This window comes from Haliotis asinina, chromosome 2 (assembly GCF_037392515.1).
Source record: "Haliotis asinina isolate JCU_RB_2024 chromosome 2, JCU_Hal_asi_v2, whole genome shotgun sequence".
In the NCBI taxonomy this organism is placed as follows: domain Eukaryota; kingdom Metazoa; phylum Mollusca; class Gastropoda; order Lepetellida; family Haliotidae; genus Haliotis; species Haliotis asinina.
This window is the reverse complement of record NC_090281.1, coordinates 4,095,386-4,112,882: the sequence shown is the minus strand read 5'-3', so window position 1 is coordinate 4,112,882 and position 17,497 is coordinate 4,095,386. Positions and strand designations below refer to the sequence as shown.

At 39.0% G+C, this 17,497-nt stretch overlaps 1 protein-coding gene across 4 annotated transcripts in view; it reads right to left on the bottom strand.

Moving 5' to 3' along the window:
* LOC137273150 (breast cancer anti-estrogen resistance protein 3 homolog) overlaps positions 1 to 17,497 on the bottom strand; it is a 125,085-nt gene that overhangs the window by 35,434 nt on the left and 72,154 nt on the right. For 3 of the 4 annotated variants that reach the window (XM_067805623.1, XM_067805624.1, XM_067805625.1), the window contains exon 2: positions 2,346 to 2,475. In XM_067805623.1, the coding sequence (XP_067661724.1) occupies positions 2,346 to 2,475 (130 nt within the window). Of the gene's footprint in view, positions 1 to 2,345; positions 2,476 to 10,552; positions 10,642 to 17,497 lie in introns of those variants that run through there. The other variant, XM_067805627.1, reaches the window with a different exon arrangement.

Sequence of the window (17,497 nt, the reverse complement as noted above, 5' to 3'; positions counted from 1 at the left end):
TTATACCAACTGTCATGCCTCCTGGTTGTACCTACCGTCATGCCTCCTGGTTATACCTACCGTCATGCCTCCTGGTTATACCTACCGTCATGCCTCCTGGTTATACCTACCGTCATGCCTCCTGGTTATACCAACCGTCATGCCTCCTGGTTGTACCTACCGTCATGCCTCCTGGTTATACCTACCGTCATGCCTCCTGGTTGTACCTATCGTCATGCCTCCTGGTTATACCTACCGTCATGCCTCCTGGTTGTACCTATCGTCATGCCTCCTGGTTATACCTACCGTCATGCCTCCTGGTTGTACCTACCGTCATGCCTCCTGGTTGTACCTATCGTCATGCCTCCTGGTTATACCAACCGTCATGCCTCCTGGTTGTACCTACCGTCATGCCTCCTGGTTATACCTACCGTCATGCCTCCTGGTTATACCTACCGTCATGCCTCCTGGTTATACCAACCATCATGCCTCCTGGTTATACCTACCGTCATGCCTCCTGGTTGTACCTACCGTCATGCCTCCTGGTTATACCTACAGTCATGCCTCCTGGTTATACCTACCGTCATGCCTCCTGGTTGTACCTATCGTCATGCCTCCTGGTTATACCAACCGTCATGCCTCCTGGTTGTACCTACCGTCATGCCTCCTGGTTGTACCTACCGTCATGCCTCCTGGTTATACCAACCGTCATGCCTCCTGGTTATACTTCCTGGTTATACCAACTGGTAATACCTACCGTTATGCCTCCTGGTTATACCTACCGTCATGCCTCCTGGTTATACCAACCGTCATGCCTCCTGGTTATACCAACTGTCATACCTCCTGGTTATACCTACCGTCATGCCTCCTGGTTGTACCTACCGTCATGCCTCCTGGTTATACCTACCGTCATGCCTCCTGGTTGTACCAACCGTCATGCCTCCTGGTTGTACCTACCGTCATGCCTCCTGGTTATACCTACCGTCATGCCTCCTGGTTATACCTACCGTCATGCCTCCTGGTTGTACCTACCGTCATGCCTCCTGGTTGTACCTACCGTCATGCCTCCTGGTTGTACCTACCGTCATGCCTCCTGGTTATACCTACCGTCATGCCTCCTGGTTATACCAACTGTCATGCCTCCTGGTTATACCTTCTGGTCATACCAACTGGTAATACCTACTAGTTATGTCTACTGGTTATACCTTCTGGTCATACCTACTGAATATACTTACAGGTTATACCTGCTGGTTATACCAACTGGTTATACATCTTGGTGACACCTGATGGTTATACATCTTGGTGACACCTGATGGTTACACATCTTGGTGACACCTGATGGTTATACATCTTGGTGACACCTGATGGTTATACATCTTGGTGACACCTGATGGTTATACATCTTGGTGACACCTGATGGTTATACATCTTGGTGATACCTGCTAGTTAAGCCTACAGGTTATGCCTACAAGCTATGCTTATTGGTTATATCTACACTACCCCGGGATCCCGTGGTTCTCAGGAAGTCAACTTACCCATTAGCTATACCTGAAAACACGGCAGCCAGTCTGTCTCTGTTCCGACATAATAGCTGACATGGAGAGTGGGAACAGTTGCCAAGGTAATAGTTTCACAAGCACTACATTTTGCGACTAACCTGTGTGTTATTGCCGATTGATGTGTTTAGCAGGGTGTTTCCCAAGATAAGATGAACCAAGAAACTGATTTCGAAGCTTAACACTGATAGGTGTTTACAGCATTAGATTACAGATGAAGCTTGGTACTTCATTGTTTATGAGATAGTGATGACTAACACAAGGTGTTATTTTACAGCTAGTTGCAGGGAGTCATGTTGAGTGAGTGAGTGAGTGAGTGAGTGAGTGAGTGAGTGAGTGGAGTTTATGTTCAGCAACAGCAGTATCTCCATCCTGTAATGGCTTCCTAATGACTGAGTGAGGGAATGGTGTTTATGTTCAGCTACAGCACTCCCAGAATGGCTTCATGAATGGGAGTGATGCAACAGGTAAGCAAGTTGTCAAATTAGTAAGCATCTGGAACCCCCAAATCTATACAACCTTGGCTGCTATTTTGAACATATGACTTGGACACTTGAAGAAAATGGTGTTTCCTCATTGATGGGTAAATGTCTTTTCTTTCAGATTCAGTGGATTGAGTTAAAATGAATAAAATATTGTTGCATCCCAGTTGCCATATTTGACTTCAAATCGTGATTCCTTGGACAAACTTTAAGCTAAATAAAGAGGCCATACCACCGTCGAAGTTCACAGAAGATCCTGGTAGCCATGCCAAACCTGGTGCCTAGACCTGAACCTTCTTATAGAAGAACCCTGTTATACTGAACTCACCTCGACTCCTCCATACTGGTGGAAGGTGGAGAGGTACTCCAGCATCCCGAGGGCCTCCAGCCATGTGGACACAGCAATATGCTTCTGGGCCATTCTGGACTGGTGGCGCGACTCCCTCTCTAACACCAGCCTGAAACACATGCAGACACCTGTAGACACATGCAGACACATGTGCACACTGGAGGTAAGACTCACCATTGATGCATAGCACTCCTTGGGCTCCCGATTTAGTGAATGGAAAGACGGTTTTAAATTGTCATGTATCCCGTTGTGATACTTCAAATGGACCACGACACACTGATGATTAACTTTCATCTGTCAAAAAAATTACATGCTTTTGTTTGATGATTTCTGAAGTAAACATTTTGTCAGAAATACCTCATCAACAACTGTTTCACTAGCACTTTACTGACATTGATGAAGTCTATGTTTAAACTTAATTATCTCGTTTCTGACTGAACATTGAACAACGCTGACGGAATTTTGCAAAATATTTAAAATTAATTTCTTTTTTTATCTTAAGGTAACCCATCTTGCTGCATGTCATCACTGACTCACATGCATGGTTTAGTGGTCATGCTATCAATCACTTGTGTCTGGTTCAGACTGGATTATTTACAAGCAGCGGTCACACAGATAAAATACTTGAGCGCAGCATTATACAAGTAACAAAATCTTTCACCATCCAATTCAAAGATCCTTGCAGCATTCATTTCACCTATTACATATTCAAACTTCACAATAAAACACCATGTAAGGCTGTCTTAGTAGCTGAACCACATTATTTTCCCTTTTGCCCACTTTAATCCTATGGACACCACAGAAGCAAGTCTAGATTTCCTTCTGGTTTTGAATCTCTGGTCTTGAGTGGCCTCCATTAAGTTTATGTAATATACTGGAAGAGTTATGAACAGTATTGCCTTAGATTTGCTCAAGTACTTGGTGAATATTCCCACACAATGATACAATGTCACATTCTGACACCTACCTGAGTAAATTCTGATAGGAATCTTCCACCCTGCACATGGCCATAGCTGGACTATATAGGTCAGTATCACATACTTGTCAATTTCTACAGGGTGTCACAGTGGAACTGTCTACATCAGTACATCACAGGCATCAATGTACTTATGTCCCATGTAGTTAATTTCACACCAATATCACACACTACATGAACCACTCTGTAATCACATCCAGTGTTGTTGACAAGTCTTTAAAACATTTCACAAAGGTCATCCATTTCAAAGCTGATCTGACAGATACTCCATGTGATAACATCCGTAGCACATATTCCCATAGTGCATACTCTCAAGGTGACATAAGTAAGTTATATCACACACTTCAGGTAATATACTGTCTTTTTTGCATCAGCTCAAGATCTGTCCGAGAGCCAAGTTATGCTGCAAACGACATCTGCACATGTACATTTCAATGTCACCCACCGAACAATGCAGACAAACACACGTCTAAACAAAATTCACCAAGCAAACATCAACAATGCACTGACATGTCCCTGTCGGCAAACAAATGTCAACTTGTCATAAAAAAAATTACCAAATAGACTTAAAAGGGATGCATTTTCAGCATCGTTTCGCACAGAATGATATCTGCTACTAGACACTGACTGATACTTGATAATGTCATTCACCATCAAACTATATACATACACGCCTGTGACACTTCCAAGAATTGCAAGCTTACACAAAAAATTATTAACAAGATCTAAGTATTTCCATGAAAACATCGCTTGGTTCATGGCTTCAGTCCTACTAATTTTGATGTAATTTAATCCTGTCTGATGTCTTGAGCATGTGCTTGTAGATCACATGGAAGAATTATACATCCATTTGGCATATTAACACATAATATCCACAGATCTGAAGTCCATTGAGGTACTGTCACTTTTAAATTTTGATGAAGTTAACATAAATATTTATTCATCAATCATTTAAATGGTATAATTTTGCTCTTGGAACAAAATATCATAACCATGAAATTTTCATGTCTAGTTTAACCACACTGATGAAACTGGTATCTAGTGCAATGTGTTCGAATATCTCACAGTCACCAAACATTGCCACATCATGTTGCTGTGATATATATGACACAGATGAGTATAAAAACCAACTAAAAGCACATTGTCCAGATCCAACCAATCCACCCAAGAATATGCCTTGAAATGACTCGACTGAAGAACTGAATTGATGTCCAGGTCTCCATCCCACACTGCTTCAGCTTATGACAGTTTAGTCTCTGTTCTTTAGTTAGATGACACAGTTGGACAGATGTTTAAAGCCATGACTTCATGAAGGATACATCAATATGTCAGACCATTCATCAAACAACTGCCTGTTACCATTCTGTCACAGTTTCCCATGACTTTTGGCATTTGGTTGTTTCAAACATGACCATGATTAAAGAAAGGCATTTGATCATGCTCTCATTACCATGACAATGGCACAGGACTACTGCAAATCATCTACTGCTGGTAGCAGATGGCTGACTTGTCATACAACCCCCTAACTAAACAAACATTACATTAACCAATTAAGCAACTTTGAAACATGTGTAATTAGCATGCAAACTGAACATCCTGTGTATTACCAAAATAGACAAAAACTTCCTGTGTTCATTGACAACTACCTTTCCTGAAATTATTACTCATAACAATATTTTAAACAATAGCCAAACACTGTATTCACTCACGGCATGATTTTCTACATGGGCACAACACAAACACACATGAACACACAAGCAAGAGGTCACATGTAACACATATTGTATTTGGGATTACACTTTCTCACATTGGCTTAGTTTCTAGTGCTTTTGTTGGGTTAAAACACATGTGGGATTCAAACCCACACTCTCAGGGTCAGGCACCTAACACAAAGTCAGCCTCCGAACAATCTCAGCCACTCTGATTTTTTTTGTCAACCAAGTGTAACAAGGGACTATCAAAAGGTGTTCAGCCTTAAATTCTTCTAAGTGCATGATAAAAATAACTGTATGATACTGAACAACAATTCATACCATTCACATAAATGTAATTCTGACATGTACACATCCTTAGTTTCCAGTCATGTGACATCTAACCACGTGTACCCATACTGAAACGACATATTCTACAGTCTCTCCTAGAAAAACTAGTTCAATCAATGTTAGTCTTAAGAGGACTGAAACTATATGCAGCTGTATTCAAATTAACACACAATCTACTGTCCCACCAAAGGTCATGTGACTGGTTTGAAATAATTAAAACATTTGTCTAAATTATGTTTCAAAGAATGCATAGACCATGGTGCTGTCATGTCTAGTCAAGCTGAGATATTTGACAGACATACCGCTGAGCACTTGTGTGAAGTTCCGAAACTCTTCACTCGAATAACTTTAGGCTGATATAAGTACTTCTTAAAGTAGTTAAGTGAGGCAAAATGACAGAACTACATGCATACCTTACTTGAAGCATTATGATATGATTGCTCCCTACTGCCATGCCCCCTACTTACTGTCATGTTTGTGCAGCATTAAGATGTGCATTATGCCTGATAAAGTAATCTGACAGTAACTGATAGCAGACTGTTATGAGTTTGAGACATGAATTTACTACACGTTTTATTGCTTTCCCTTCAAAACTTTTGTGTCTTTTTTAAAATTAAACTACTACTGCTAGACCCCTGAGAGAATTGGACCTCAGTAACCTATGCTTGTGGTAAGAGGCAGCTAACAGAATCTGGCTGTCAAACTCGCTTACTTGGTTGACATGGGGGGGGGAGTGGTTCCCATTTGTGCAGGTCCATGTTCTTGCTGTTGACCAGTTTGGTCCAGACTGGATTATTTAGAGACTGCTGCCATATAGCTGGGATACTGCCATAAGTGTAGCGTAGAATTAAACTGACTCACTTACTCTACATCTGCTACTATGTACAAAGGGGAGGCAACTGTACCTACATAAAAGCCATGTATCATCACTGGCACTAATGCACAACCTATAAACATTGCTGCTACTGCTGCTGCTGCTGCTACTACTACTACTGTAAAGGCAACATAACCATATACAGGGGAAGCAAGTTAATGGGTCATTTACTAGATACTTTACAGCTCTCAAGAAACAAAAGGGCAGTGATTTGATCAGTTCAGTCCGGAAGTGTGAGATTTGTTTAACACTGCCTGCATGATAAGCCTCTAATTGACCACATCCATCAACAGGCCATTCTCCTCTCATCTGTTTCTGGACTGAGGCTGTATCGTTTGATTGACTGCTTTGTCGGGTCAAGGGAGGTTATACAGTTGCAATATTGTGCAGAGTTTAGGGAAAGCCTTGCTCTAAGGGTGTACTGAAAGCTAAGCCCATGGATGTATGGTAATTCTATCCATAGGGAGTCAGATTCCAGTCTGGTAGAGGGACAATGTGTTCTTTCATTCATATTTTTCAGAAATTATCTTTGAAACTATTATGTATTACTTGAGAGACTTGAGCAAGTCAAGGGGAAAGTCGGTACAGTTCTTCTGCCACTGATGTGGGACACCTTTAAATTTATTGGTAAGCAGGCAACTAACAGTTTGTGTTTACACAAACTTTACCTGTACATTCAGAATGTTCAGCACAAGTGTACAACTGCTATTTTTGTCTTGCTGATTTATGCCCCTACCCTTTCGATTAAAACATATGGACAGTGTGATATGAATGTAACTTTTTTGCAACAAGATTGTATTGGATGTAGCCTGTGGAATTCAGTTACAACAATAATGTAAAGAAAATAACTAGAACATAATGCAAAATCAAATGAAAAAAGAATATAAACAAACATTTGAGCCATCCCTTGAGATTTAAACCCTGAGGTAAAACCAATAAGACAGAATATACAAAACATACACAACATAATATAATACCACTAATAATTTAAAAAATACAACTTATAGAATTATAAAAGTAAAGTCAGAAGTATCTTTGTCCTTAAAATGATCATGTTGCCATGTGATAACTAAAATTACTGTTAGTTGTGCATTGTAGATCAAGTGATTTATCATTTTAATGCACCAGTGTTTCCTGGTAAAAATGCCAGTCAGTCAAAATGTTAAAAACAATATTTTCAAAATTGCTAACCAAAGTACAAAATAATATACAAAATTAATTTTGAAGGCATTTCATATTCTTGGATGCAGCTTTGTAAATGTTTTAAGTTCAAAATAGTTCCACAGTGCTCAAACATGACAGTAAAAATGTCAGAATAACTGTACATGTCAAACAAACACTTAATATCATTATTTAATGTTACAGGTGAAAAAGTGACAGGTAGATCTGAAGAACTAGCAGTTAAATTAGTTTGGCCTCAGCATTAATGAATACATATAACATTTGCTTGAAATTTGATCCCTGCTGCACTAGAAAACTCTGACTACCTCCTCGTCTCTGTAACCTCCAATGGGACAGATTCGCTACAGAAATTAATTACTGAAGGTGACTGGCAAAATGTCAAATACATCTCCCATTTCATAAAAACACCAAAATGTAACACTTAGCTGCAAATACAACATATGTTCTTCTCAAAAACTAACACTGTTTAGTTTGCAAACAAAAAAACAAAATGAATCCACAAGGGGCTGTCTCATGGGTTTTACAGCCAGTGAATTAAATGTATTAGACCATAGATGACATAATGTAACAAGCTATCAGTGTAAGAAAGTGTTTTCAAACACAGCTTCACTAACACTCACTGGAGGAGCTGACCACAAACATGAATGTGACATGTGCCAATGACACTGAATATCATTTAACTGTTTGACACTCTCCCTGTAGTGAACTTTCTCTCAACACGTCCATGGTATAAATGGGTTTACATCCTCTGGGGGGTATAAGTTAAAGGTCAGCAAGATAAATACAATTGACATTTTGTCATATTTATCATAACATGCCAGGAAGTGGAACAATGTGAATATCACTACACTACATAGGGGTTTCATCATTACAGGAACTCTAGACAACTGATATCAGTTTGACTGATATCCATATTGCTGTCACTGATAACCTGCCGATTAGCAATACAGCTAGGATACATACATCGAAGGTATATTTACTGCTTGCACATGCAAGAAGTGAGTGAGTGAGTGAATGGGTAATATTAGCAATATGCCAGCAATATCACAGTGGGGCACAAGAAATGGGCTTCACACATTGTACACACGGGGGGAATCAAATACATGTATTTGTCGTGACGAGTGAACACTTTAGCCGTTAATCTACCCCACCACCCCTATTCAGAAGTAGTCCACCACTCTGCTAGTCTGTATGTTTACTATTACAGGTGTCAGTGGTCTGTAGTACAATCATCCCTTTATTTTCTCTGTAACGGCCGGATCTGTTATAATCCATATATTAGTTCTGTATTTCCTATGTAAGTGCCGGATCTGATATAATGCCTGTGTTTCGTATGTAAGGGCCGAATCTGTTATAATGTCTGTGTTTCCTCTGTAAGGACTGGATCTGTTATAATGCTTGTGTTACCTATGTAAGGGCAGGATCTGTTACAATGCCTGTGTCCTCTGTAAGGGCCGGATCTGTTATAATGCCTGTGTTTCCTATGTAAGGGCCGGATCTGTAAGAATGCCTGTGTCCGCTGTAAGGGCCGGATCTGTCATAATCTATGGATTTCCTCTGATCTGATCTAGATCTTTGAGCATGATCTGAAATAAGGGTCTAATCTATGAGCCAATGTCTGAGTGAGTGAGTGAGTGAGTGAGTGAGTGAGTGAGTGAGAGAGCGAGAGAGAGAGAGAGAGAGAGAATGGTGAAGTCTCTGAGCAGGTGAGTGTATTTCACAAGTGTCCATGACACACACAGAGCAGTGTGTTCGGGGAACTGTTGAAATATGCAGTTAGTGCATTAGTCTGAAAACTACCTAACACTTAGTCTGTTTCTCTGACTGTAGACAACATTTGTCTAACTCAAGCCTAGAATGAATTGTATCAGTTCTTAGAAATGAAGAATTGTTCTCGACTTTTATCTATTTAAATGTTTACAGACATACAATTTCAAACAAGATATCTCTTAAGGGACAAAATTTCAGTACAGCTGACCCCATAGGTGGATCTAGGGGGATGAGGGTCCTTTTCACACCTGATTTCTCTCAAAAGATTGGTACTTAATCTACATTAATCTTCAAATTTTTCACTTTGTGATAACCAGATGTTAGTGAATTCATTCCAGATTGACCAAATCTACTGATTTCTTCATGCTTGATTAAAGCTTACCAAGCTCACCATTTAACCTTTCTGCTTGACTGTGTTCATCTTGATTAGATCCTTGAAGTTGTGACAGACTCAAGCATTGCCATCCAATCAGAACAGGTCTTGTGTTAAATGTGCCTTTGGACATTCTTGCAAATGAATAGGTGTCTAAAAACCACTCACAAGGATGTTTAGGTGTGTCACAAGCCACTCACAAAGATGGTTAGGTGTGCTAAAGGGCACTCACACAGATGAATAGGTGTGCCAAAGGGCACTCACACAGATGAATAGGTGTGCCAAAGGGCACTCACACAGATGAATAGGTGTGCGAAAGGACATATACAGGAATGTTTAGGCCACTGACACATATTAAGGTGTGTCATAAGGCTCTCATACCACACACTGAATCGTGTTAGGTTATAATGTAACATCTGCTTGAGTTTTCTCACTCTACAGCTTGTAGTGAAGGTTGTTAAGCCGTTATCTGTAGCTGTGACTCGCCATCATATGGTGCTGTTTGATAACTGATGATATGTCGGCCTCCAGCTCTCACACTGTATCAGTACCACACTGGAGGCTGGGGGCACTTAATGGGGGAACTATATAAACCCTAGCAATAAACACTCCGCTAGAACTGCCTGATTGAACACCTGATCACATATTGATGCGCTACAGTTGTTGCTGGGATTATCTAATGTGAACACTTGCACAATTAGTCACATTTTGTATTATGTGTCTTGGTAATGTGACTTTTTGTTATCATACATAAATTACTAAATTGACATTTTTCTTTAATCAGTTGAACTAGAAGTTTTTTGGCAATTGAGAGAAGGTATATCAAGCAGAGATTTAACAGATTTTCAGAGAACCTATCAAGAATGACACATCACTTGCTTGAAGCTACACTGAAACATCACACATATTATATTAAAGAAGTTGTAAATCCACAGAAGTCTTTTTGTTGTTCACCACAAAATGCCAAACCTCTAACAAGCTTTATGCAAGTCTGTGCCTTGACAGCCTGAAATCCATGATGACTGATAGAGGAGGTCTGCTAACCACAGTGTGCAGTTCTGCAACACAAATCCACCAGCCTTACTACAGTGCAAGTTGTTCATGTCTAGCAAATGTGTTCTTTTCTCTGTAAGCATCATGATATATATATAACTCAAAAGAAGTTAAGGATCACCTGATTCTTTCATACTAGCATATTCAAGTTTTCAAGCCATAATAATACAAAGAGAGAGAACTTCTGGTCCATAAGTTCTGTTCCATTTTTTAAGCTGGGATTTCTTTGGAGGATGCCATTATTTTCCGAATGTGTTGGACTAGTTTCCCAACAATTCCCATTTCCGGGTGTGTCTTAGCCTGATGTCAACCAGGGACAACTCGGGGATACAGTTCCCCATCTGGCGCTGTCTTCAATGCTGACCCTTTACCTTCACATAGCACTTCCTCCTCAGTGATGGATCTACAACATGCGAGCTCCACACAGAGTACAGGAAGTGGGGCTTCTCCCACCAGGCATACAAGCACTGGTATCCATGTCAGGAATACCTCATGCTTCTGACGAGAAATTAGTCCTAAATATGCCCCCTTGATAAATCTTCACATGCCACCTGCACTTGTCACTAAAAACTGCAGAAATCGGATTTTTTTGGTGTTTGTTTAAAAAACATACCACCATTACAAGAATGTGTGCTGTGTTATATATTGTTGACTTAATGTACACACAAATTATCACTGGAATTTGACCACACATGTTTTTACAGGAGGCTAACATAAGGATTCTTCTTCTTCCTGAAAATGAAGACGTCATATTGGAGGAATACCACATAACAAAGTAATTCCTTTCTTATCTCTATATCAATATAACTTCATGACTGCATCTCTTTCCATAATAGACTATCCCAAACATTAAAGAACACAATTCTTTCTCAATTTGATTTCAAGTTACCTGGTAAGATAGATTAATTAAAGAAATCAACAAGAGTCAGTTGTATATTTATATTTTGGTTCAGCCATTACAGAGTACAACCAGCAATACTCCTCCATATAACGGGCTATTTGCGCACATGATTAAACTTCCATTAAGTTTCTATTTAAGCAATTATGATGTTTGGGATAAACGAAGCACTTCTGCCTGCGACCTATGACTCAGTAAACAGCATCATCATAAAACAATTAAAGGAACTATTCCGTGAACATAAATTACATGGTCCATCAAATATCTGAACTGCTTAGGTTGTAAAAGCTCTTTACAGTTTAACCCATACCACCACATCCATTTTATCACATGAAGATTGAGTTTAGTGTTGCTGGCTTGGAGTGAGTGAGTAAGTGAGTGAGTGAGTGAGTGAGCGTGTGAGTAAGTGTGTGGTGAGAGTGTGTGTGTGAGTGAGTGTGTGGTGAGTGTGTGAGTGAGTAAGTGAGAAAGTGTGTGGTGTGTGTGTGAGTGAGTGAGTGTGGTGAGTGAGTGAGCGTGTGGTGAGTGTGAGTGAGTGAGTAAGTGAGAGACTGTGTGGTGAGCGTGTGTGTGTGAGTGAGTGAGTGTGTGTGAGTGAGTAAGTGAGTGAATGAGGACATGGTGGAAGACAAACCAAACACCAAGTTCACTAGGACCTCTACAAAGTGGGAACATACAAAGAATCATTCCCTCTCCTCAAGAGTCTGAGACAGAGCGATGGTGGTAAAAAATCCATGACACATAGACCATTTGAAACTAGAATTTGACGGTAACTTTCACAAACATTAAACTCAAAATGATAATACATAAACAAAGTAAATGAGATAAAGAACCCCACCTCAAGCTGAAGAAAGCTACAAGATATCTAAGCCTTGTCACCAGAACCATCCACAAGCATGACTGTGTAAACACCTTGTTTTCAGACATTATTAACAAAAACTTCAAACAAACATGTTCTCCACCAACAACAACAAACAGCAACGTAGACACCGAACATTATAAAAATACTAACCCTAAGTGCTGTTAGCTGTTAAAAGAGTGGAGAAACTAGAGTCTGTCCAAAATCCAAAGCAGTTTCATGCTGATTTACCACACTCTGCTACATTTTGAAAAACAATATCTGTACATAACCATAAAGCTTTTGTAATAATTGTGTATAACACATTTCAAGCCTTCAGCTGATTTGCTGAAAAGACCATGAAGTTTATAACATGAAGCTCATACATGATAGCCTCTTCATGTTTGTAACAACAACCTTTTCTCCACAGGTACGCTAAATCTTTCCTGCTGGTTTGGGGAGGCAGAAGATTAAGGAGAAAATGACACTGTTAAACATGTTCAGCAGCACTTTAAAACACGCTATGATTGATAGGCAGCAAGAACCTGACAGAATGTCAACAGATCCAGTCAGCACTTATCTCCCTATCTCCCAAAAACACTTCTAAAACAAAAGATAAGATTTAATAATTCTACAAATTTTCTTTTAAACTAGATTAAGTTTTGATCTTTTTCACATTTGTCCCCAGCTAATTAGGTATATATGTTAAGAGTGGAAGAAGGCAATACTGAGCCTGTTTGCACAGTGACACATTCTACTTTTACAAGGTGCATGTTAATTATTGCATTTCTGAAATACATCTGAAACATGCATATCTAATGGAATTGCCATGGAGCTGAAATATGTAAAGACTGTAAGTGTTTTGAATTGAATTACATGATAGTTTTAAATAATGTGTAAGCTTACACAAAACATAGCCACCCTTTCATCTGTTTTGTCTCAGAGTCCTAGACTAACAGCTAGTCTCTGAAATGAACATATTTTACTGAAAAAACGTTCACAGTGAAAAAAAGTAATATAGTGAAATGGAGCCCTGAGACTTTCTTCTTTTTCAGAAGCTATGGAAATCTAGACTTGCCACATTTTCTAGACTTGCGTGGGCTTGCTTGGATATATATACTTCAGGGTCTGTACGACAGACTATCAGAGTCCCTGAACCACATTATTTTCTCTTTAGCATTGTCCTCACTGAAATGCTAAAACACTAAATGAAGTAAGTCCCTTGATCTTGTCATTTTTCTTCAGTTAGTGAGTTCCAGTTTTTTTTGCAACTATCACCAATATTTTCAATATCACAATAAATGTGCTCCACGTTTTGCCCCCATGTTTGGAACTAAATCTGCCTGTTTGGTGTGAGAAGTGAACACCATAACATCCTCATTTGGACCAGAACACATGATCAGTGGTAGTGGCCACTGCATCATGATCAAAATCCTGGTGATCACAGGTTGTCATAAAAAGCATTTGATATAGTACTTGATATAGTATTTGATATAGTATTTGATAATTAGTATTTGACAAAGACTGAGATTATGATGATCACCATATTGACTGTAACTGCTTTGAGTTTGATGACAGGAGTGAGTAGTTGAATGAGACTGATAGTGAATGAGATTGTGAGTGAGATAGACAGTGAGTGAGATAATGAGTGAGGTAGCTGAATCATCTTAAACACTCCAATGGCTAATGACTAAATAGCGGTGAACATTAAAACATTAAAATCAGTAATCATATCAGGTGATCATTAAAAAAGTAACAGTCACTGCTCCATCAGCAACTCTTCAATTTCGCACAAAATGTTACTTATTTATTAATGGCTATTTAGGAGAAAATAATTACCAATTAAAAGCACACAGAATTAATCTGTCAAAAAAGACCCAACTTTTATCAAATAAGAAATGTCAGCCAATAGCATTTATCAATAATTCAGGCAGTAATCACCCATAGTGTCTCTTTGAGAGGTAACCTTATTATCACAGCCCCCAAATGTACCAATAACAATCAAGTAATTAGCTGGAATGATGTCATGACTTCCTACCTTGCATCATGGGAATGAGTCATCCATTGTGTTTAACATTGGCGGGAATTAATTACGACAAAATATGCGAGAAGAAACTTGGAGTGACAGTCTGGTTCGGCCTTGTAGGACATGGTGACATTCTTGAACAATCACAGCAATTGAAAATAGGAGGGGACGGGATTTGTTTAACAGAAAGGGAAGAAAAGAATCTGTTATGAATTATCTGATATTTCAGGTAGTATATCATATTTTGTAGCTTGCATCAAAATGTGACATTAATTTGCAAATTCTGACTCAAACTGAACATTGTCTGGTAATGAGTCTGTTATTTCAATTGAAGATGAGATGCTACTTTCCTAAAGAATTGAAAATGTTTTTGAAAATCATGACAAAGTTTTCAAAACTCAATCTATTTTTGGTTTCCTGAAAATCTTTTTAATTTGACATTTCACGGAATGAATAAATTTCATTTACCAATATGATTAAACAATTCCTTTAGATATATTTTACATTTCCTTTAAATTTGTTGTAATGATAAACAGAAAACAATTGTCAACTCTACTTAATATTGATCAAGATACTGGATGCTAAATTTAAACAATGAAAAAATAAAGTGCTCCAAAATGGTCATTAAATCAGGTTTGGATTAAAATTCCTGACTTTTCATTCAAATATTCTGAAACTCATTAAACTAACAAAGAGAATAGTTCTTCAAAGAGACTGGAGCAGTTTTTGTGAAGTTTGACAAATCAGTCTCCCGGAGAGACAGCTTGCTATCATATCAAAACATGCAGATCATAACTGGGACAGAGAAAATAAGCACAGACTTACTGCTTTCACCAGCAACAAACAGACGGTGCAACCTTGGTGCCTATACTCATAGCCTTCATGATTCACCTGATCCAGAGTAATGACAGTCTTATTTCCTGAACACATACACCAACACCGGAATCATAACACAGATAGCAGCTGATCATCTATGTGAAGCGTTCCCTCACAGACTCGCTGGTGAGCTTGGCCGCACTACTAACCCCCCTTTCGAGTCCTCCTCTGATTCATCACAACATGCACTGGTGTTCCGTAATTCCAGGTCCTTTATAGTTTTGGCCTCATTCGTGACCTGCAGCCAAACTTCAGTGCCTCCGCTACCCACTTCTACTAGATAACCCCCTAAATATAGCCCCTGTACACATATTCTGTTTTTAGCATAAGTTTTCTGAGAGATAAATGTTGAAATATTTTTTGTTATTTTTTGTCAGTTTTACACAATTTGATGAGTGAGTTTTTAACACTTCCAGCATTTTCCTTGCACCCTGTCTCAGGGCCACACCACAACAGAGATGGTAGATGTCTGGGTAATTCACTGTAAAGTTGCCTATTTCTCTTTAGACTGATGGTAACTGATGCTCATTTGTTACTGTAATTAATTTCAATACAGCAGAAAAAAAGCACAGGTAAACTGTGGAACGTCAATCATGCAGATTGTAACAGTGCTGGCACACAACCGTCTCACCTGCTGTTCTGCACAGCTACAGATTACACAAACATCAGACTGCGGAAGTAGCATTCATTAAACATATACCAACAGCATCAGTAACAAACTTCATTCAAAGGAGGTCATATATTTAATTTTATGAATATATTTAAATATACTAAACCTGCCCAGTCCGTAACTCTCCCCCCCCCCACCGAACAACATTGCTGTAAAATGTGCAATTTCTCAAAAGATGAGACACACCAAGTAATATCAAGTATAGCAAAGAAAAGGAATCACTTCTACAAGTAATGCTCAATGTAATCATGATGTTCCTGATGTATTACTCGGTCATCTGGTTCAGACTTTATTATTCATGCCACCATGTAATTTGAATATTGCTGAGTGCAGCATTAAACAACAAACAAAACAAACAAATATAATTTCCCTTATCCTTAAACCCTTACAAACCATTCTCATTACAGAACATGACCAACTCTGTTTTGTTACAGGAGGTCTGTTCCATTTAGATGGCTTATTGCCCTGGGCAATGGCTAGGTAATGACCTTCAGTCACCTTAACAGTAAAATCATCTCCAGGTAAGTGAAAATCCATAATAATATGCCCCACATTTTGATTTACATGACAGAAAACATCCTCATGGGTAACTGACACCGACCACAGAAACTGATACCAACCACACATTTACTGTCTTGGTGAAACGCAGACGTTTTTGTGAGTTCCAGTGAATTCTACCATTTTTTTCATGCTTAAAAAACCAAATCACAATTGCCCTAATGAAGTATCTAAACACAAGCTCCTGCAACGTTTCGGAGTTAATGCTTACTCCTTCATCAGGCTCCTGCAATTCCAAGCCAGTACAAAAAATAAACTAAATCTGGTTACTCTTTTGCCTTCAAACCTGTGCTGCTTTATTTCTTCTTTTTAATCAACCGGATACTTTGTTATCGCAGGATTTGTCAGTAACAAATGAAGGAACCAGTGCATTCTGGGAACATAGTCTGTGTAGAGATTTCGAGAGTGGAACCCCAGATAACAAGGCCTAAGGTTAGTTTAGTCCCTTCAAGACACTCAACATGGTGACAGGTATATGCCCAAATAGGCTTACAATCAGCTCATATATTGTTGTAAAAAAGTAGAACTTTAAAACTGTTATCTGCAGGAAGCACACTCGGCTTACACAAATAAGCATTGGCTTATATAGTTCTTGCTTCAATGAAACTGTTTGAATTCAGCCATATTGCGTTTTAACTAAAGAAATGTCCATTTTTTCTTATTGAGATCCGTGTTTGAAGTGTTGGGTAACTCACTGAGTCAGTTAATGGTAAACAAGTGCAGTTTTAACCCCTCTCCACATTACTTGATGGCATCTCGATTTGGGTAGTTTTTGTGTCGTTGCTACAAGCCAGGCACCTTATCTTGCATGATGGGTGTCCCTTGGCAACAAATTTTATTAACTTTAATACAAACAATCCTATTTTCTTTAAACAGTATATTCATTGTTGCATAATTAACTGAATAAGTGTTATCGAGGACTTCACGGAAACATACTTCCGTTGCTGCATGTTTTATAGCATGACATGTACACAACACTGGGCTTTCCAGATTAA